General features: G+C 41.7%; 1 protein-coding gene across 2 annotated transcripts in view; it reads left to right on the forward strand.

Moving 5' to 3' along the window:
- CLCN3 (chloride voltage-gated channel 3) overlaps positions 1-22,364 on the forward strand; it is a 76,143-nt gene that overhangs the window by 5,134 nt on the left and 48,645 nt on the right. For both annotated transcript variants that reach the window (XM_018560042.1, XM_018560044.1), the window contains exon 2: positions 4,418-4,593. In XM_018560042.1, the coding sequence (XP_018415544.1) occupies positions 4,434-4,593 (160 nt within the window). In that variant the 5' untranslated portion in view covers positions 4,418-4,433. The remainder of the gene's footprint in view (positions 1-4,417; positions 4,594-22,364) is intronic.

Below are 22,364 nucleotides of genomic sequence, written 5' to 3' on the forward strand. Positions count from 1 at the left end.
CACAGCCCCCTCTCCTGCTTACCTGGTGATCTAGCGCGATTAGTAATGTCTGCTGCAAAAAATTTTACAAAGTAAAAAAAAAAAAATCAAGTAAATAAAAATGTAAATCAACCCTGCTGCCCCCACCATCTGCATGCAAATAAACACACGCATAGGGCATTATGCTTGAAGGTTCATTGGCTCCTGTCTGTATGCATGTGAAATAGGGGCCTTAGAATGTAAGCTCCTTGAGGGCAGGGACTGATGTGAATGTGCAATTATGTAAAGTGCTGCGTAAATTGTCGGCGCTATATAAATACCTGTTATAAATAAATATATTGTGTGTGAAGTGGCCGATCCGTGCGGCAATCGTGCACAAAACCGTGCGGATGGCCGGGCGGTCACAGAATCGCACACCACTGTGTTGGCACTGCCATTATTTTCTAATGGCACCCCAGTCGCGCCAGGCAGATTGCGCTGCTTCCCGACGCAATACCGCCCGTGCAATCGCGCATAATCATGGTTGAAAACACTGCACGGTGCATGTCGTCAAAAAAGAAACATGTACCTTTTTTCAGCGATTGCCACGCGGCTGTAACCCCATTGAGATCAATTTGGGAAAATGGAATTACCCACACAAATCTGGCCCCCTCTCCCCCCACGCTTTACTTACCTTTCAGCGAACGGTCCTTCCCGTCTGCCAGTACGGGTGTACTATCTGTACCTGTGCCATGTATTCTGAATTTCCCTTGCAAATTACAAGCACTTGTTGGTCAGCGCGGTCACCTGATGGCGCTGACCAATGAGAAGCGCTTCTTAACACTGCTAAATACGGTTTGGTTTCAAAATTTTGTATAAAGACAAGTAGATTGTCATGAGGGACACCGCTTTAGTCCTCGGACAAGTAGGTTTTTTTTTATTTTTTTTATTTACGCACCACTGATTGTTGGAGACTTCTGATGTGGTTTGTGAGCCTAACGGTGTGGCTTTGAAGTGTATATTGTTTTTTGGCAAGTCTTTCTGGATTTGTTGTGGTGTTTTGCTAGGCAAATACGAATAGGCCTCAAAGATTAGCGAAACAAAGAGGGGGAAAGGTAACAGTTCTGACTCGCATAGTTGTGTATACACATTTCAGCTTAAAGGAGAACTATGGGGTTAAGTCTTTTCCCCATAGTTCTCCTTAGGGTAACGGGAGGAAGAGCAGAACTTGTGAAAAATAGCTTAGAGCTCCACCTCCTGGCTCGAAAGGAAATTACAACATGTAATATTTTCCTTATTACAAAAAAAAGTGTAATTTTTAATCTTGGCATTAATACCTAAAGGAAAAGATTAAACACAATGACATTCCCTTTTAAAATAAATGTGAGTTTTTAAAAAATGTTTAATTGGATGTCTTTTTCTGTGCCTAAATGTACACTTTCCTTTTGTTCATTAAGATGGGAGGTAAAGGTTCCACCTCTTCCCAGCATGGTATACTTCATTTGCTTACTCCCCTTCTGCTGTGTTCAGTGAGGAGCGAATAGAAATACTCAGCAGCCCTTCCAGGTCTGATTGATCATGTGACTCCCTACCCGACACGTGACAGTGCTAGGTGCCTCCTGATGAATCCAGCACCATCACATAGGACAGGGGAAGCAGTTGGAAGCCCCATGTAAGCTTGTACAAGTTGATTTGGAGTATATAGAGGCTTTCTGTGTACAAGCTGCCGGGGAAGGGTGAGCTGAGTGGCCCTTTTACTTTCCCCTCCACGGGCACAGTTAACAGGAAAAATATGGGAGCTGCGACTGCATACTTATTTGGGGCGTTAACCCAAGGACTTTCATCTTCATGCTGCGTTCACTACGTTGTCAGTTGCTGACCTGGAACAAGCATGTGGGGAGGGGATATCCGACTCTATGAACTTCAACAGATGCATTCTTATTTTAAGATGGTATTTGACTGGGTAGTGAAGTGCCTGGAAATAGCACTTTTGACAAACAAGTCAGCAATGCATAGTCCCTTCAGATTCAATTTTCAAGTCTCCATTCAGGAAAAAAGTAAACTACACCTGCAGTGGAGACCCCTGCGCTGCAAGGGTTAGATAGTTTTTGTCTATGTGTACTGTGTAAAGCACTTTCTTTTTGTATAATACATTTTTATTGGAAGATAATAAAAAGAAACATAGGTAGCACAAGACCAGTATACATACAAGAAGTAGGACAATGAGGAAATCACAGCATGTGCATCAGAACCAAAAGCTTAAGTAAGTACTCATTTCCCAGAATCGTTCTCTCATGCACGGAGAGGGAAAGGTAAGGTATGGGAGTAGGGAATTTGAGTGAGTAGGGGAAGGGAAGGGTGGGTGGTGACGGGGTAAGACGGAAGGGAAGTAGGACCATTTTCAATATATCGTTGAACATAAAAGATCTAAAATAGAGGAACCACTATTGCATATACTGCTGTGTAAAGCACTTTTACTTACCTGATCCCCACTCACTCAGGCTTCAAGATAGGCACCCGCAGCCGCTTTCACTCTCCGCTTTGGTGGTCAGGGGCCCACTTATGTCATCACACTTAAATCAGGGCCCATTTTACATGAGGATGCTGAGGGACAGTCCTACTGAGATGAGGTGAGTGCTGGGGAAGCGGGGATCAGGTAAGTAAAAGTCCTTTACTCCGTTCCTCCTACACATAAATGAGGAAAACTCCCGTGTAGTGTGAGGATAGCCCCACTTCAAGGGTTGGTTTAAATAAAAACCAACCCTTGAAGTGGCCCATCTCTGGCAAGAAATAACTTGCCAGAGATGGGCTATAACGCAACTATGGAAAATTCAACTTAGATTTCAGAGTGTGGAAATGGAATATATGTATTTCTTGCATGGACATCAGTTTCCTGGTTTTTAGTTTCCCATTGTGTCTAGTGGTGGCTGCTTTATAAATGGATGCTTTCATCTGTAAAGCATTCTTCATTCATATGATCTGAAGCACGTGTTCAGTCCGTATCATAAGACCATATTACAGCTTCACTGGCCAACTCTCATTCCCATAGATATCTGCTTTATCACGGAGTCCAGGAAGAAAGCGGCATCCTTTGTTAGGATTATTTATGACCTAATTGGTACGTATTGTGTTCGTTGTAAGCTTTACTTCGACTATTCTTTATAGCATTTTGTGTTTTATTGATCTCAGTTTAGAATTGTGTTTGGATTATGCTAAAAGTGAAGAGAAAATGCAAAATTCACTGCTATGTACGGCAAATTAGTAGGTACTTATTCCTTCTGTTTTTCAATCATTCGGCAAAAGTGTGTGTTTGTGTGTTGGGGTGGACAAAGTACAATAGAATTAAGGAGCAGCACCTTTTTCATCAGGTACTTGCTACCCACTTCCTTGTTCCTTGCTTAGACAATAATGACGTCCCCTCAGTACTGGTGCACACCTAGGCGAATTATAGCGCAAAACACTGATTTACATTTAAAGTCAATGAAGGCTGTTCACGCCTTTTGTGTTTTGTCGTGCAGGTGAAATCGCCTGTTGCGCAAGAAGGTGCAGGAGCTACTTTCAGGCGGTTTTGGTCGCATAGACATCGATATGCATTGAAAACCGCACGGTTTTCGAAGCAAAATCGTGCAGAAAAAAAAAACTAGTGAAAACAGCTCAATCGCCTAGGTGCCCCAGATTAGAAGACCATTATGAAGTAAATATGCCCTTAGATATAGATGACAGTCTTCTAATCTGGCGACACTGTCCAGCCTGATGCCAGGTGCACACCTGGGTGATTGAGCTGTTTTAGGGCGATTTCCTTTTTTAATGTTTTCGGCGCGATTTTGCTTCAAAAACCGTACAATTTTCAATGCATGTCTGTGGGACCAAAACCGCCTGAAAATAGCTCCTACACCTTCTTGCGCGCCAGGTGATTTCACCCGTGTGACAAATGCAGGTGTGAACAGCCTCCATTGACTTTAATGTAAATCAGTGTTGTGTGCGATAAATCGCTTAGGTTTGAACCTGGCCTCAGGCTGGACAGTACCCCCAGATTAGAAGACTGTCATCTATATCTAAGGGCACATTTACGTGTACACTTGCAGTATTACATTTGTGTAATGAAATCTTAGCATCATAACCACAATAGTCCTGTCACCTGTTCTTCACTAACACTTCTCTTACATACCACTACCAGTGTGCAGCAACCACAGCAATAGAGAGTCTCTAAGCCGAGCTGACCATAGTAAACTCTGGTTGCTACGGGTTGCTGCGCAGTACACAGTCCCCTTGGCATTGGGGGATGTCAAGCTCTGCATCTGATGTTAGCTATTTGCCCTGTTTTCCTGTGTTCAGTAATTGGTTAAAAGCATTTGGATTGTGTACAGTATCTGCTTTTAAATGAGTCAATACTTTTAGATGTAGGTTTCTAGCTGCACCATTGTAGAGTTTTAATGTTTCTTGTATGCATCAAAAACAGGTGGTCCATCATCTAAATGGAGTCTGAGCAGCTGTTTCAGAGAAGCTACTACCGGAACAGTTACAACAGTATTACTAGTGCAAGCAGTGACGAGGAACTCCTGGATGGAGCTGGGGGCATGATGGACTTCCACACCCTGGAAGATGACCACTTGCTCGATGGTGATGCCTCTCTCGGTAAGTCTGGGCGATATCTTACTTGTTTTTACTTACAGTAACAATGTTCATATTTGAAGGAGGTAGGTAAATGGTTGGGTTAAGGAGGAACTTTATATTTGAAATGTCAACAAATAAACTTTTAGAAATCTATAAACAGATACTTCTAGATAATTGCCCTTGTGCTGTCAAAAACTCCAATTTCTGGCGATCTCCAACGCCGCCACAAGATGTTTGGATGAGTTGGCTCTAGTGCATGTGCGCCACCCGCGGCATTTCCCTAATTCTCATCAAGTTCGCCAATGCTCTTCACTGCGCCTGCGTGGCTTCAGAAGCCTTATCATAATCTCCAATTCTTTTTACCGTGCCTGGATTAGTTTAATCTTAATTGATGTTAGTACTTTATTGCTGTCTGGTATGTATGCATTAAAGCAGACCTTTACACTCCAAAAATGAAATTCTACTAATGCATCCCTCTATGCATGATGATTAATAATAACACAGACATGTCAGGTGTAAAATGCTGTGATTTTGAAATACTTACACTTGCAGAGCATTCACTTCCTGCTTTGAAAGTGCAAATGATTTCAGTTTGCCAACGCAATGCACACTGGGATTGCCTTGTCATCAGCAGAGCATTGCTGGGAAATCTCATCTGGAAAGGCATTTTCCTCCCCTGAGATGATGTGCATGGTCACGTGTCCTTTTCAAGTGCCTAGTCACATGTGCCAGAAATCAAGGAAGTAATAGGAGAGCTAGCATTCTGCCCTTAGTAAACATGGCCCCTGCCAGAAGACTGAGGCAGAAAATAGAAATAAGGTAGGCAAAGAATACAAAGCCGGCAATTATCTAGAAGGATGTGTTTGTAGATTGCCATTACTTAACATTTCTAAAGGTGTGTTTGTTGTTATTTTAGAGATAAGGGTAAAGGTCCGCTTTAAACTATGACTGAAAATACAACACCAGCTGTAGCTGCAGTAGTAGGAATACATACCAGACAGCAATAAAGTATTATAATCAACAAAGATGAGACTAATCCAGCATGTTATTAATATGAGTTGTCCCACTCAATATACAGGTGAAACTCGAAAAATTAGAATATTGTGCAAAGTTCATTTATTTAACTAATACAACTTAAAAGGTGAAACTGATATATGAGAGAGACTCATTACATGCAAAGCAAGATAGTTCAAGCCGTGATTTGTCATAATTGTGGTGATTATGGCTTACAGCTCATGAAAACCAAGAACCCCAAATCCGCAACCTCAAAAAAGTAGAATATTACATGCAATCAATAAAACAAGGATTGTACATAGAACAATATCGGACCTCTGAAAAGTACAAGCATGCATATGTACTCAGTACTTGGTTTGGGCCCCTTTTTGCAGAACTTACTGCAATTACTTTTGCACCATATTCTAATTATTCGAGTTTCACCTGTATATAGAATTGGGATCTGAAGCCGCGCAGTGAAGAGCATTGGTGAACTTGATGAGAATTAGGAAAATGCTGTGGGTGGCGCCTGCGTACTAGAGCCAACTTATCCAAACATCTTACTGGCAAGTCAGCCAGACGTGACGTCGTGGGACATCTCAAGAAATTGGGGTTTTCGACAGAACACCGGCTTTTTATTCTTTGCATACCTTGTTTGTTTTATCCTCCTCATTCTTCTCACAGTGGCAATTTTTAGTAAGGGGAGATTAATATATTCCCTTTACTTCCTGGAACTCTGGCACATGTGACTAGGACATGTGACCATGCACATCATCTCAGGGGATGAAAATGCCTGTCCCTGAGATCTTATGAGATTTCCCAGCAATGCTGATGTAACTTTCCCAGGATGCGACACTCAGACACATTACATCACTAATGTCCAAGAAGTGGGAAAACAATAATTGTAAGTAAAAGGAAAATATATTTTAACTAATGAATGTAAGATAATTTTATATCGGCATGCAGAGCTGCGTGCTGAGGTGATTTTAGTGAAAGTAGGTAAAGGTCCGCTTTAAGATGGCTTCCAATGTGCCCTGGAAACTGAGAAACCTGGGGTGCTTTCTTATACAATATCAAAATCAGCTAGGAAGTAGAGGTTTTGTTTTGGCCTTTGCACCTCCTTATTGGACTACGAGGTTGCCCATCCTGGAAGAAGCAGGTGGAAGGGGATGGGTCAAAAATGTAAAAGTAGGCATTTGGTTCATAGCACTCTGAAAGACATTTGCAGGTATACAGAAGCATTTTTGGGTGCCTGTGTTACATTTATGTGTACATATGCCTATTTTTCTTACTTTGGGAGCCCTTACTAAAAGACCCTAAACCTGAAAGTCCTGGAATCTGCTGATGTCTAAGCTGAGCGTTCATGTTTATGGAGACAGACAATATGTCGGAGGCAATCCTGAGGGTGGTTGGCTTGTACCTGCATGTCTGACCGCCTGTAATGTAGATTAAAGTGTATGTGTCGGCACAATGTAAAAAGAAAACACATCTGTAGCACAGCTCTCCCTTCTGTCTCTGTAAAAACCCTGCAAGTACTGAAAAATACCCGATGATACTGCAAATGGCAATAGACAAAAAAAACTTCCAGCCTTGTTGTAAAAATTTTTTTTTCTTTTTTAGTTACTATAATTGAACAAAAATTGCTTTAACAGCAAACGTTGTAAAATAAAAATCATCTGACATCCGTTTGCTCCCATCATGTGACTAACAATTGTATTAATGCAACTCATGTTACAGATGACCTCATTTGATTGGATTATAACATCAATATAACAACATCTGTACTATGTCCTCCTAATGACTTATTTGTATACATACCATCCAGTTAATAGGTTTTTGCACCGCTTATGTACACTTTTACCATGCCCTTGTTATCTTTCATCTTATCTGCCTGAGCAGAAGAGGTCAGGAGCCCACTTGGGCTACAGTGAATGTAGACTTTCTTTTTTGCATGAGGCAAAGGATGAAGATGAGTTCAGAAATGTTGAAGAGCAACCCTTTGCTACCAAACAGTCATAATATTAGGTGGTGTTAACCCCTTCATGACTGAGCTTGTTTTTAGTTTTTCTTCGTAAATGACTGATACACTTTTGACATTTTTGCTGTGTGATTCTTCCACGTCGGTAATATACTTTCTTACTAAGTGCACCCACACACATTATTTATTGATCTTTAGAGGACAGATAGGTACACATATGTAATATAAATATATAGCTCTAACACCTCACTTAGGACAAATAAAATAAAATAAAAAAACGTAAAGAAAACACTTTTCCCCCAGTTCTGATTTGTACTATTTTTTAGAAAAATAGTACAGCTAAAAAAAAAAGTACATTCATTTATATGTCTTTTATTTGGAAAAACCTCACATCCCTAGGATTTTAGAAATGTAAGATTTTCATTGTAATGGGTTAAATTTTTATTAATGATAGTATAAAAAATATTTAAATATATCATTCTTATTTGTTACATTTATTTTTGGTTTTTTTACACTTTTAAAAAAAAAACATTTTTATTTAATTATATCAAGCAGTCATTGTGAATTAATCTCACTGTTACTGCTTGATAATTTAATTTTTGGTTATCGGGCTGCTTCAAACTTAAAGAAAAGCCAATAATAACCTTAGTGACACTTATCCTGTAGGATTTCAGGATCAGATGTCACTACGGGGTAGTTCACACCAAGCGCGTTCCAGGAGCAGAGCAGTTACAGATCAAAAGTTACGGATCAAAACTGCGTCCAATGTATTCCAATGGTATTTTGGGGCTCTAGTTCACACCGCAGCGTTCAGTTCCAGAGCATGTAAAAAAACTGCAGCAAAACGCATTCAAACGCACTGAAAGCCCATTTTAAAGTTTAAAAAAAGAAAAGGTTTTTTGCAAAAACAGCCCTGAACGTGCAAAAAACGTGGCAAAATACACTGCACTACATGTGCAGAAACTTATGCAGATCTGGTCTGCATTTGGTGTGAACAAGCCCTAAGGCCCCATTCACACTAAGCGACACTCACCTCGAGCGGATTTCCGCGCGGCGGGATAGCGCGACTGTTCAGGCAACGTTCCAGCGTCCTTCAACGTCGGGCTGCATTCAAAAATAGCAAAAGGGTCCTGCACAAGCAACAGTGACCTGTACATTAGAATAGCTCCATTGACAATCATTGGACGGCGACTTCTCACGATATCGCGCGGCAAAAATGCACGATATCGTGGCGGAAATCGTGCGATAAAACGCCCAGTGTGAATGGGCACTAAAGGTTTTCTGATCGTTCCAACAACAATCAGAAACCTTCAACATTCTTTCAGCAAGAGAAAACTGTAGCTAAATGTTTCTCTTGCTGAAGGTTTAGGAAAACAAAGCCGGTATACATCAGGATTTCCGATCTATACCAGCTGTCAGAGTGACGGCAAGAGCTTCAAATGCAGCTCTGCTCTCACTGTCAGACACCCGGTTCCTGAAAAGGATCAGGTGTCTGAAAAAGCTTAACTGTTTCATTAATGGATGCCTCAATACTGAGGCATCCATTAAGAACGGTAACTGCTGTTACCAGCATTACAGTGTCCCAAATAGCTGATCACGTACAGTTTACGTGATCAGTCATTTGGGCCCTTTGTGGCGGCACCTACAGTGTACGTCTCCTGTCATGAAGGGGTTAAAACGTCTACGCATAAACAATTCAAACTTTTACCTATTTTTCTGTTTTTTGAACAAAGAGGTATTTTTGTTATGATGGGGTTATTTTATATGATGACTTGAGATGAGCAGATGCACTGAATCTCGGTGGGGATTTCTATGCTGGTAACTGCGATCTCTGAGTCAAAGGTGATTTTATTGTTTTTCCCTGAGTGAAACTTTCTACTACTAATGGATGTCTGAGGTACTGTTCCTTCCATTTTAGTGTAGCTGGGCACTTTTCCAAAGTAGCACTTTGGCTGAATACGGACTGACCTGGAGCACCTGTTGTATCACATACATATCACTGCATGTTCTGGTTGTTTCAGTGAATTTGTTTTTGTCTTTTGGTTGAACTCGATGGATATGCAGGCTGGCTATTGCTCCCGCGCACTACCTCTGGATATGCAGGCTGGCTATTGCTCCCGCGCACTACCTGCTGTCAATCAGCAGAGGAACAGACCTGAAGGAGAACTCTCTCTAACAGGCTCCACCCACTGCCAGCATCACTGGGCTAGTATAGTAAAGCCCAGTGATGCTGGCAGTGGGCAGAGACTGTTTAAGGAATGAGTTCTCTCCCAAGTCTGGTCTTCTGGTGATTGACAGCAGGCGGTTTGCGGGTGCAGTAGTCAGCCTGCTTTGGCTATTGCTCACGCCCACTATTTACATCTGTTTGAGCACAGCGACTGGGCAGAAAGGAGGTGGCGTCGGAGCAGTGAAAACTCCTGCTGTGGTTGGCAGGGGAGGCACCGTATTATGGGCACTATTTTTTTTTTTCTTCTATCTGCATTTTCCTGATAGTACCATTTTCAACGGAAACATTTAGGCCACCAATAATTCAGTGCATCTCTAATAAAAAATAAATTAATAAATATATATGTGTTAGTATGCATTTCCTGAAACCTTCATAGATTTATGCATGAATGATAACAAGGTGAAACTATTAAAAACGTACACATAACATGAATGAATTGGGCACCTGTACAGAATCACATTATTGTTTTGAATACAAATGTTTCTCGTTCACAGCTTGGTTAATATGCAGCTCTGTCATGTGACCTAAATCCTAGGCAGTCGGGATCAGGACCTCTGACTACCAGGAGGATTATGTGTGTTTCTTGCCATTAGAGACTACAGTGAGTCTACTACCCTGGCAGTGAGATATGAATATTGGCAAGGTACAACTATTGCGCAGCATTACTAAATATGAGGTAGGACCTACATATCAAATAAGCATGCATGGCTGTGTCAGGGTACACAGGTAATTGCATAGATATAATGATAATAAATCATTAACACCCAGGGGTCTATTTGTAAACAATTTGCAGGACCCTTTACCCTGTGAATTTACGCGACCGTTCCTTTTGGGTGAATAATGGCAACATCAAATATATCAAATTTTATTTTTTTTCAGTTTGAATGTAGTGTGTTGTAGTAGTACATTGTGTCCACTAGATGGAGTAAATGAGCATAGGAAGTAAATCATTTATGTCATTACTTCTCAGGTCCATCACTATCTTCATATTTGGAAAACAAATACATGTATATTAAGAACATTCATTTTTGACATTCTTTGCCCAAACGTAACGTTCACACATATTTGCAGGGCGAACTTACACCTTCAGGTTTATTCACATTAATTTGATTTCTCTCACATGTATTGCATGAACCCCACTTGTCGTCATAGTTGGTCACCCTTTTTAAAACACACTACGGTAATCCAAATAACAACAACATACCGACCTGAGCCCACAACAGTGCACATGTTTACAAAATGTTTGATTAGGCCATCTTGGCCTAATGGGGAAAAAAGATGATATTTCTGCATTAGAATCGCCGAGTGCTGCAAGACAGAAGGCAGTTCTTTGATAAAGGAACCCCCGATTCTCATGTCATGAAATCCTACATTTAGCAAACTCGGAACTCCTTTTTTTTTGTACACATTTTTATTGAAAAAGAAGAGTAATTACATCTTTGTATAGGTCAAAAATAACAAACTTGCAGGTAAAAAATAAACATTATATAGGAATTTTCATGGTTTTAGATATTTTGGGGATTTCACAATAGATTGGAAAAAGAAAAAAAAGTGAATTCATCCGAGTCGAAGGTAACAAAGTTAGTACCTTCTCATGAGAAAGTTTGGTAGTCACTCCGGCAAATCAACAGAGACACCTACAGGCTTAGAGGTTGTATTGCACATGGGGAGAAAAACTATTAACACCTTTCCTATGAAAACTATGTACTTATTATATTACAGTGCAAATTGTAATGGTGATGACCAAAATGCAATCATCTGCAATGAACAATCCATTTTGGCTTTTACTGCGCTCTGTATAAGTATAGCTATAACTAAACATTTTTGAGGGCTTTGGATGGAGTAGGGGAGGGTTGGAACCCCGTAAGGACTTTTTTTTTTGTGTGTGTGTGTCTCTGTGCTGTTTGGGTAGATTTACCGTAAACTTCTATTCCTAGAGCCACAAAAGTAAGTGAGGGAAAATCTCCTCTTAGACAGTTGTCACCAGAACAGGTGTCCCCATTCCTGGAGAAAATGTAAAATTTCCCATAACATTTTGTACCAGTGATATTTGGGGCATACCGTGAAATCCCCACACTCCATCCAAAACTAAAAACAAATAAATATAACGGACGCACTTTTAGTAAAAGGAGGTTTTAGGTACAGACATTAAAAATGTGAAATGTAACTCTTAATAAACTGCTCCTGTGTGTACGGATTTCCAAAATATAATACAAACCATCTTGAAACAAGTCCTTATTTATTATATACAGTAAAAGGTATCGGTTTGTTTTCTCTTTGGAGAGGGAAAGACCCAGGATTCTCTTGAGTCCCCGTTAACACATAGGCGTATCGGGAACGCATGTCAAACCAAACACACACCTGACGCGAAGTGCCATTACTAATAATGGCACCCCAAACACAGCTGAGCAAACGCGCATGAACATGCAGAGGAGAAAAAGCAGAATTTGCGTTTGGTCTGTTTTAGGCACCCATGTCAATCAATGAGGGATGCTTGGCAACGTGGGAAATAAATGCCTGAAAACACAAGGGAACACGCGTCACCGCTATGCCTATGATGCAAGCAGGGCCTAAGGCCTTATTCAGACGGATGGCAAGAGGGATCAATCGCCTGTTTTTACCGCTCCCCAACTGCCCACCTAAAAAGTAAAATAGAGGCCACTGAGCCCTGTATACTTAATTATTATTATCATTCTTATTATTATTATACAGGATTTATATAGCGCCAACAGTTTGAGCAGCTCTTTACAATATATGGAAGACATTACAATTACAATATACATCAAGACAAGATGGTAAGGAGGGCCCTGCCCATGAGAGCTTACAATCTAAAAGGGAGGGGCAAGTGATGCAAGAGGTGGTAGCTGTGCAGTGATGAATTGTTTGAGAAAGTGATAGTTCTGTGGCTAGGTTGAGGTGGGATAGGCTTCCCTCAATAGATGAGTCTTTAGGGATCGCCTAAAGGCAGTCAGATTATCAGATAGACAGAAAGGTTAGGGTAATGAGTTCCAGAGGATGGACGAGACTCTACAGAAGTCCTATAGGCGAGTATGGGAGGAATTGATGAGGGAGCTAGAGAGAGGAAGGTCTTGGGAAGAGTGGAGGGGATGGTTAGGGTGATACTTTGAGACCAGGTTTGAGATGTAGCCGGGGGCAGAGTTGTGGATAGATTTTAACTGGTTGTTAATATTTTGACTTTTATCTTATGGGCGATTGGAAGCCAGTGTAGGGGTCGGCAGAGGGGGGTTGCAGACACTAAAGCAGTTGGTTAGGTGGATGAGTCTAGCAGTTGGATTAATGATAGACTGAGGACGGGATAGCCTGTGTAGAGGTCGGCCAATGAGGAGGGAGTTACAATAGTCAAGACGAGAGATAACAAGTGAGTGGATGAGTAATTTTGCGGGATCATTGGTGAGGAAGGGGCGTATTTTGGAGATGTTACGAAGGTGGAGGCGGCATGATTTGGATAGTGATTGGATTTGGGGCAGAAAGGTGATGTCCGAGTCAAGGATGACACCTAGGACCTTGGCATGGGGGGATGTAGGAATAGTTGTGTTATCAATCTCAAAGGAAAACTTAGGGGAAGAAAAATCATGAACTCCATTTTTTAAAGATTGAGTTTTAAAAAGTGTTGTGATATCCGGACTGATATGTCAGTAAATTAGTGACATATAAGGACACTGAGGGGGTGAATTGTGGAGTGGCGAAATATCAGTGTCATCGGTGTAGAGATGGCATTGTAAGCGGTGCAAGCTTATCAACTGACCAAGGGAGGAGGTGTAGATAGAGAAGAGGTCCAAGGACAGAGCCTTGGGGGACCCCTACAGAAAGAGGAGGGGATGAGTTAGATTTGTAGGTGACACTAAAGGAGCGCTTAGGTAGGAGGAGAACCATGAGCAGAGCAGAGTCTCGGAGGAGTTTTTTTGAGAAGCAGCGGGTGGTCAATTGTGTCAAAAGCAGCAGAGAAGTCTAAAAGCAAGAGTCATGAGTAATGGCCTTTGCTTTTAGCAGTTAGTAAGTCATTAGTGAGTTTTAGGAGGGCGGTTTCAGTGGAGTGTTGGTGGCAAAAGACAGACTGTAAGGGGTCGAGGAGGTTATCGAGACGGTTGTAGATTAGGCGTTCTAGGAGTTTGGAGGTGAATGGGTGTAAGGAGATTGGTCTGAGATTAAGGTTTGTGGGGCCCAGTGAGGGTATTGGGGTGACCAGTGCATGTTTTAACCTCTTGCCGTCCGCCCGTAGTAAAAAAAACGGACGGACGGCACTGCAGCATCTGCGGGTTGCCGTAAAAGATTGAAAATGTCAATAGGAGAGTGCAGGATAGAGCGAGAGGGTGACCGGAGTAGTGTAGAGGGAACAGGGTCCAGGGGGTAAGTAGGGAGGCGGGTGCCAGGGAAATGTTTTGTAACCTGTGTAGTGATCGGGTAAAAAGAGGGAAGTAACACATGTGATGTTGGGTCTGGTATGTTAATTTGGTAATGTGTCTGGACAGTGGAGATCTCATCCTTAATTGCATCTATTTTGTTTTTGAAGTGAATGGCAATGTCTTGTGCAGTGAATGATTTAGTGGGTGGAGGCGGTGGGGGACATTGTAGAGAGCTAAAAGTAGAGAAGAGTTGACGAGGTCTGGATGAGAGTCTGTTAATGGGAGTGACAAAATAAGTCTGTTGGGCAGCACGGAGGAACTCATTTTTTAATTTTTTATTAGGGCAGCTTTATACAGGGTGAAGTCTTGCAGAAACCTAGTTTTACACCACACTCGCTCAAGAGCGCGGCTATGACTTTTAAGATTTCTGGTTTCTTCTGTTTGTCACGCTTGTATGGATGCGGTCTAAGTCTGCGTGTAGTGAGGGGAGCCAGGGTGTCTATGGAGGATGAGAGCGAGCTGTTGTAGACAAAAGTAGCCAGGGCAGGACAGGGGTAAGATTTTGTCATAGAGGTAGTCAGTAGCACAGCAGAGAAGGGTCGAATTGGTGAAGGTTTCTCCGGGTAACAGTGTGCTGGATGGGAACAGGGTGAACATGAAATTGACACGGTTGTGGTCTGAGGGGGGAAAGGGGAGTTGGGAGAGGTTGCAAGGAGTGTATAGGTAAGAGAACACTAGATCTAGAATGTTGCCATCAGAGTGAGTAGGAGTGTATGTCCATTGTGTTAGGTCAAAAGAAAAGGTTAGGTTGAGAAGTTGAGTGGTCACCAGTGTTAATGTTAGTAGCAATGTTAGTCACCCATAATGATAGTGGCTATTTCAGAGGAGAGAAAGTAGGGTAGCCAGGCAGAGAAGTCATCAAGAAAGCGAGATACCAGTTCTAGAGGCTGACAGATTACAGCAATCTTCAGAGAAACTGGAGAAATTAGGCAAATACAGTGGGCTTCAAAAGAATAGAGGTATAGAGAGGGAGGTGAAGGCAGTACTTGAAAAGTGCATTGTGGGGCATTTTGTATGTGTATAAATGTATGGTATAAGTGCATCGTGGGGCAATTGTATGTGTATTTAAACAGCATGTCGCTTTTGTCGAACGGTGGTGCTTGCCAAGCACAACATTTGCAATTAATGGGACCGCGCTGCAACCGTGTGAGTACGTAGTTGCAGTGCAATTTTGCAATTGGAATGCAAGAAATATCGCAGTATCGCCTCCTAAATGCCAAGCAGCGGCTGCTCTACCGCCCTCTTCAAAGCATTCCATCACGAATCCAGTTAAATGATCAGTTGAAGCAATCTGTTAAGCAGCTTTACCTGAGAATACAATTACATGCAAGTTCAGGTATTGCCAAACAATCAGCACTTGTAGAAAGTGACCTTGCTCCATTGTGCCCTTTAGTGCTCTCCAAGGCCCATGTTTCTATCATGATAGGTTGCTTTTAAAAGCCAAAGTCTAGCCACTGATAAGGTGACCCCTATGCTCTTCCCTCCTCCTCCACAGTGTTGAAGTGCCCATACTCGTTGCGATTATCGTTTGGAAATCGAACACTATCAAGTTTTCGTATGATAATTGGCCAGTTGATGGGAAGTGAATGATCAGTATTACTGTACAACTGGCCGAAGTTTCTCGATCGGTCAGGCTGTAAAACTTCTTTAGAATCATACGAAAATCATTGGATTAGTGGCGTTTTCGTACGAAAAAAATCGTAACATGAACACTGCACATCCGCAAACGAAAATATGTTCTGTTGATCGACGAAATTCGGGCAGTTAGTATTGATAATGAATGATAATCAAAATCCACAATGGTCTGTTCATGATGGGGTATTCGAGCAAAAATCGAACGACGGTTCGAAGAGGTCTAGAAAGAAATGGGATGATAATCGCAAGGTGTACCTTTAGGCTGGCTAGACACTGTTAGAATTTCATTTGAAATCGTTCATCAGATCTTGCCATCATTGAGTCTAGTCATTCAAAAGCCCTTAATTTTCCCTTCAGACCAGCTACTTGAATTGAATGCCAGACGTATTAAATGGTTTTCTGTTGTGCCTGTACATTACAACATGTTTCTTTATGTTCTAAAGGAAATCATATTCAAATTTACAATCTCAATCATTCAGATTCAGGAATGAGAATTTTTTTTCCTGGTCACAACGGTTGAAAATGATAATTTACTTTTAAGACCCTGTATGTACACTAAAACACCTGTAGATCTGGTGTAAATAGTGGCAGTCCCCGATTTACATACACACGACTCCTACTTACAAACGGAGGCTATTACTGTACAGCAGGGGTAGTTGTAAAGCTATCGCTCTCGTGCCGACAAGGAGTGCCCGGCTTTTCTGGTCTGGTTCGTAACACTGTACGTACATTTACAGGAAGTTGTCTCTTGTTAGACCTGCAGACAAAGGGCGCCCACCTCTTCTTCCGGGTCACTGTGAGATTTTTACTGCTGTCTGTATCCTCAATAGAAAGATATTTAATCTCGCTTCCAGTCCTTGAGACAACAGAAAGTGACCGGAAATCTACCCCTAGGAAGGGAAATTCACTACTGTAAGAGTTTATTATGGGAAAAATGTGTCTCCACTGAAGCTATCACCAATCCTAGTTTCCTCGACAACCCAAAATTTTAAAAATCCAATTGTTGCAGGGACAGGAAGTGAGGTGAAATTTTCTGAACAGGGGCACACACAGCAAAGCAAACGTTACAGGGGGTTAACACTTCCCTATGCTATCCAAAACTTTGTAAAAAATTGTTTCGGCTGAAGTTACACTTAAAAAAATGTACCTGTTCCAACTTGCATACAAATTCAACTTGAGAACAAACCTACAGAACCTATCTTGCTCATAACCTGGGGACTGCCTGTACACTCAACTCTTAAGTCCTGTTGTGGGCTGACAACACACAGCAATTGTTGGTGTCAGCCCTGCCCAGCTACACTATTCAAATTCTCTCCTTGCCTTCATATTTAAAGCATAAGCGCTAATTGACTTGTCCTAAGATAAGAACTGGGAGAACGAAATAGATTCACAAAGAGAGTGTACAGAACACAGGACAGCTCTAACTTTCTTACAAGATCAGCATGTTTCTTGCATTTATAAAACAGATGGAACAAATGCTTTTATTTACACTGACCAAAAAAGAGCAAATAAGAGAAGTTTATTGTTGGGGTTTACATACACTTGAAAAATCTGACAGAAAGCTCTAACCTTTTCCCACACTCTCTAAGACTGAAAAATAAAAATTGGATAAAAGAAGTAAACAATGCTGTAGATAAGTCCCATAATTATTTATTAAATTCCATCCTGTCTGTGGGCTACTTAAAGTGTATTTCCACTTTTGAAATCTCATAGAGATGACACCTGTTTTATCACCCTTAAACCTCTATGTAATGTTAAGAAGGTGGCTGTAGGGAGTTCTGTTTACTCTAATTAACCCTGTCTGTACTTTGCTGGCAAATGTGTAAACTAGATTTGAACACTGTCCTGACAAAGGGTTAAAGACCTAGAGGCACTGTATGTTAATGAGAAGAAGCTTAGTGATTTTTTTTCTTGTTTTTAATTTCAAGTTCTTTATTCAACATAGTACAAGAACATAAAAACAGGTCTCACACTTGGATACAAAATGAGGCATAGATTAAAAAAAAACCCCAAACCAACGGTGAGAATCAAATGTCAAAACCAGTGTTGAGTATCACCATCCAAATAGAAAGTAAGTGAACACGTTATCTATCAATCAACTAGTAATATTAATATCACTTGATACTAAGCCAATAAACAGGGTACCATAGCGTATGTGCTTTGAAAAATGGAGTCCCTGGGGCTTGCAGCAAAGCAGGTAGTAGCCAGGAAAATATAAGCATAGAAAGTAAGACAGTGGGAGTAGACGCATGGGGAAGACAAGGAAGCCGATCATAAAGTAGGGGAAAATAGCAAGAGAAAATTCCAAAAAGGGCAAAGAAGTCCAGCTCCCCAAAGGTACCAGCAGGGGCTCTTACAAGCAGAACACAAGGGCAGGGGCCCCTAAAGGCATCGTGAAAACTCCCTCATGAAGAAGGGACTCCTGCAGAGAGCAATATCCACGTGTACTCGTCCGATTCTCTAAAGAAGAGCCAAGGTCTCCAGGTGGAATTAAATAAGTCTTCCGTATAGTGTAACATGGAAGTCAGATCTTCCATTTGACGTACCTCATTGACAGAAGAAGCTCGGTTTGATCCTATACTTTTACTTTCAAACTGCTCAGAGTAGCCTGGAACCTGCACAAAGGCCTTCACCAAAGAAATTGCAAAAAGGTAAGAAAAATATTTGTAATAATTATTTTTACTGTGTGAATGGGAACATGTAACAAACCTATAGAGGGGTAACATTTCTCAAATTTGACTGCAGAAATGGAACTACACTAAAAATGACAGTCTCCATGTATGTGTCTGTTTATAGGTGGAGAAGTATGGAGATGTAAAATGTTATGTTTGTATTTATTGGTTTGCTGTGCCTCTATAATCTGACCATGCCAACCACAGAAGCAGAACCATGCTGGCTAGGTCAGTTTGCGTAGCTGGTCTTCCTTCTGACAGTGTGTCAACACACTGAGGGGGAGATTTATAAAAAGGGGAGCAGACAGAATCTGGAGCAGTTGCCCATGGCAACCATTCGACACAGTAGAGACTGGGAGAGGGAGTGGCTGGCCACAGCTGCTCGTAGCCATTACAACATCAGAGTGTGACATAATACCCGCCTACTATAGAGCAGCCTGCACCCCCCCTGCAAGGAGGAAGAACCTGAAGGGATGTTGTGCCACAAAATAAAACATAAGGTACATATCACTTATTAGTAAAAGTAAGTTTGATTAAAGCTACAAAATACAATTTGGGTTTTTTGCACCCTGCATTCCCAAAGACTTTGTTATATAATAAATAACTGCTTATGTTCACACTGATAAATAAAATCCTAAACAGTTCTGACATTTCCCTGTAGTTCTTTCATAATTCAGGAGAATACGATTTTACTTCACCAGACAAGGCAACCATTCAACTTGCTCCAGGCTGACATGTTAGGAAGACAGATGACCTTCCAGCTGTTTTCTTGTTGTAGAAAGTGAGGAGACAAGCATTCAAGCGGAGAGATAATGATGATTTATAAATGCATAAAGCATGTCATGAAGCTGGCTAGGGATTGGGGAAACTGATTCGTTGTTAACGATATGTGCAATGCAGATTTGGGTGCACTTTACAAAGGTAGTGCTGTGTGGCATGTGCTGAATTAATGGATAAATATTATTAAGGTTTTCCTAAGGTTAAAGGAGAACTATGAGGTTAATGCTTCTCACTCACCTCATAGTCTCAGCCGACCTGTGACAATGAGACTGTCACAGGTCGGCTCAGTAGAGCGGGAGGTGAGTGAACACATACCGGCGTTCGCGCACCTCTCGATCCTGTCACGGCTCTCTGCCGTGACAGGGGAGGGGCTGGATTCCCCCCTCCCCCCTCCGATCCGCCAGCCTCTAGATAGGCAGAGCCAGCTGTCAGTCACGCAGCTGGGCGGAGCCAGTCATAATTGTCGGGATCCGCTTCAGCTGCGGCGTCTCAGTATACCGCAAGCTACAGCTCGCGGTATACTGAGCCTAGGGTGATGGGAGGACGCTAGTTTGTGTCCTCCCGTTACCCTAAGGAGAACAATGGGGAAAAGCCCTAACCCCATAGTTCTCCTTTAAGGTCCTGTGTTGCTTTTCTTCAGCACTCGTACACTATAAGACTGTCGTACAACTACAGGAAATAGCTGGTATTTTGTGATCTTTTAATTGTACATGGCAAGCCTTAACCATCATTCAAGCCAGTTTATATTCTGCTCAGTCATGTCAAAATCTTCTTTATGTATTGGTAGGAACTAACATTGCTAAGCTCCAAAGAAAGACCTCTTGTTTGCTTTCATAGTAGAATTAGTGGTGATTCCCTATTGCTCTCTGGTAACTATACAGTGTAAAGTTTGCAGTCCTAAATGCGAGCAGATGCCAAAAAATTATATTTACCATGGATCTAACTCGAACAATAGAATGTATCGAGTCACCAATACTGTTACCAATATATTAACAGTAAAAAGGTGAGAAAGGAGCAGATAGGCCCAATAAAGGATGGAAGCGGGAAGCTAGTCACAAACGACAAGGAGAGGGCCGAGGCGCTGAACGCTTTTTTCTCCTCAGTATACACTCGGGAGGGAAACGGGTTTGACACAAAGGATAAAACTCCCAGTTTAACTCAAAATATAAAAAAAAAAGGCTACTAAATTTAAACATGTTCACATTGGAGGTGAGGAGATTAAGGGGGGATACGATTTCCATGTACAAGATGTTCAATGGTGGTAGCAACATTAGCGATAAACTGTTTAAAATTAACTCCATTACAAAAACTAGAGGCCACCACCTAAAATTGGTGGAAAAAAAATTCCAGCACAAGGGGCAAAGGGGGTTCTTCACAGTAAGATCAGTTAGGGTCTGGAACTCACTGCCACAGGCGGTGATTTCAGCAAATAATGTGGAATTGTTCAAGAAACTTTTGGACGATTTCTTAAGGGACCGTAATATACAGGGGTACGGGTACTCCTAGAATGAGATCCTAATAGGTTGGACTTGATGGACTAATGTCTTTATTCAACCTCCAATACTATGTAACTATGTAACCAAACGCCAACTGTAAAATATACAGCAAGATCTCTTATTAAACCAAACCACCTAAAAATAATACATACTGTACTGTATATGAAAGCCACACCCATGGAAAAGTGATAATTTACACACCACAGTGTGCTATGTGTGGAGGGCAGCTGCAAAGTATAAATATCTTACCTGCACGTAACACTGAGCTTCGGGGCACTGAGGAGAGGGAGAGATGCGATTTGAGCAATAGAGTCCTCTGGTCGCATCACCCACCCCTCTTCACTGTAGTGGAACGCATAGAGTAGATATGTGTCATTGAGTTTCAGCTGTCATAGCTTACTGGAATGTTCATGTGTTGTTTCTTGTAGGAGTCTCCCGTCATACATACAGGTGAAACTCGAATAATTAGAATATTGTGCAAAAGTTCATTTATTTCACTAAAGGGCACTTTGGCTATAGTGCTGAACTGGGGAATTGACTTGTTTTATCTTCGAGGAACAATGTCTATTCTTCAAACTGGCCTTGCATGTTCTCATTAAGAATGTTACTGGTGTTCTCATCTTCTCCAACTAAAGAAGCAGACTGCAATATTGTCTCCCTCTCTGAGAAACCTCACTTTTTGTTTCTCCACTCCCACAACTTTTATGTCAAGACCCTTCAAGCTTGGCTTCCAATCCACTTGTAAAGTCCTGGCATTTGAAAGCTACTATATCATCAGATAAGACTTTCTCTGCAAGAAGATGTGCTCCCACTTTCTAGTGTAGGGGGATGTCTGTTGACCTTTGCAGAGGCTTGGATTACAGATGCTTGCAGGAGGTAGTTACCAGAGTTGCAAAGTTATGTTTAATTTCCTGCTGCTTCCTTCTCACTTTCTCCCTGCAAACCTTCCTAAAAGACTGGCAGTTCTTCATCGGGGTCTTTTGAGCCTTCTGGACCAAGGTGTCATAGCTCTAATCCCTCTTGCAGAGCGATTCCAGATCCAGAAGGGGCATTCATCCCATCCTGGATCTCAAAGCCTTGAATGTATACATTTGGGGTCCATAAATTCCAGATGGAATCTACCAGATCTGTGATTGTCTTTTTATCAGGATGGCTGGCTTTTGTGTACCTGCATGTCCCCATCTTTCCAGCTCACCAATGTGTTCTGAGGCTTGCTGTAGCACCACTCTACTACCAGTTCATGGCCTCACTGTTTGTCCTACAGACGGCATCTTGGGTGTTCACCAAAGTTTTGGATCAAGTGTTGGCCCTATTGCTCTCTTGTGGCATCCCCATTTTGGGATACTTAAATGAACTTCAGTTAAGAGAGCAATCGGAGAGGATTCGGTCAGGGAACATATCTCAGACTGTCAGACGTTACAGTAGTTTGGGTAAACCCTGAACATTCAGGAATCGTTGCTGGAACCTGACTCCTTTTGGAGTTTCTGGGTACACACGTCTCGGCCAAAGTGTTCTTTCCCCAGGAGAAGCTTTGGCCTCTATTGGTCTCAGGTTCAGACTCTTCAATCCAGAAGCTGCCCGACTCTG

This window comes from Nanorana parkeri, unplaced genomic scaffold (assembly GCF_000935625.1).
Source record: "Nanorana parkeri isolate BGI_ZX_2015 unplaced genomic scaffold, ASM93562v1 scaffold428, whole genome shotgun sequence".
Classification (NCBI taxonomy): Eukaryota; Metazoa; Chordata; class Amphibia; order Anura; family Dicroglossidae; genus Nanorana; species Nanorana parkeri.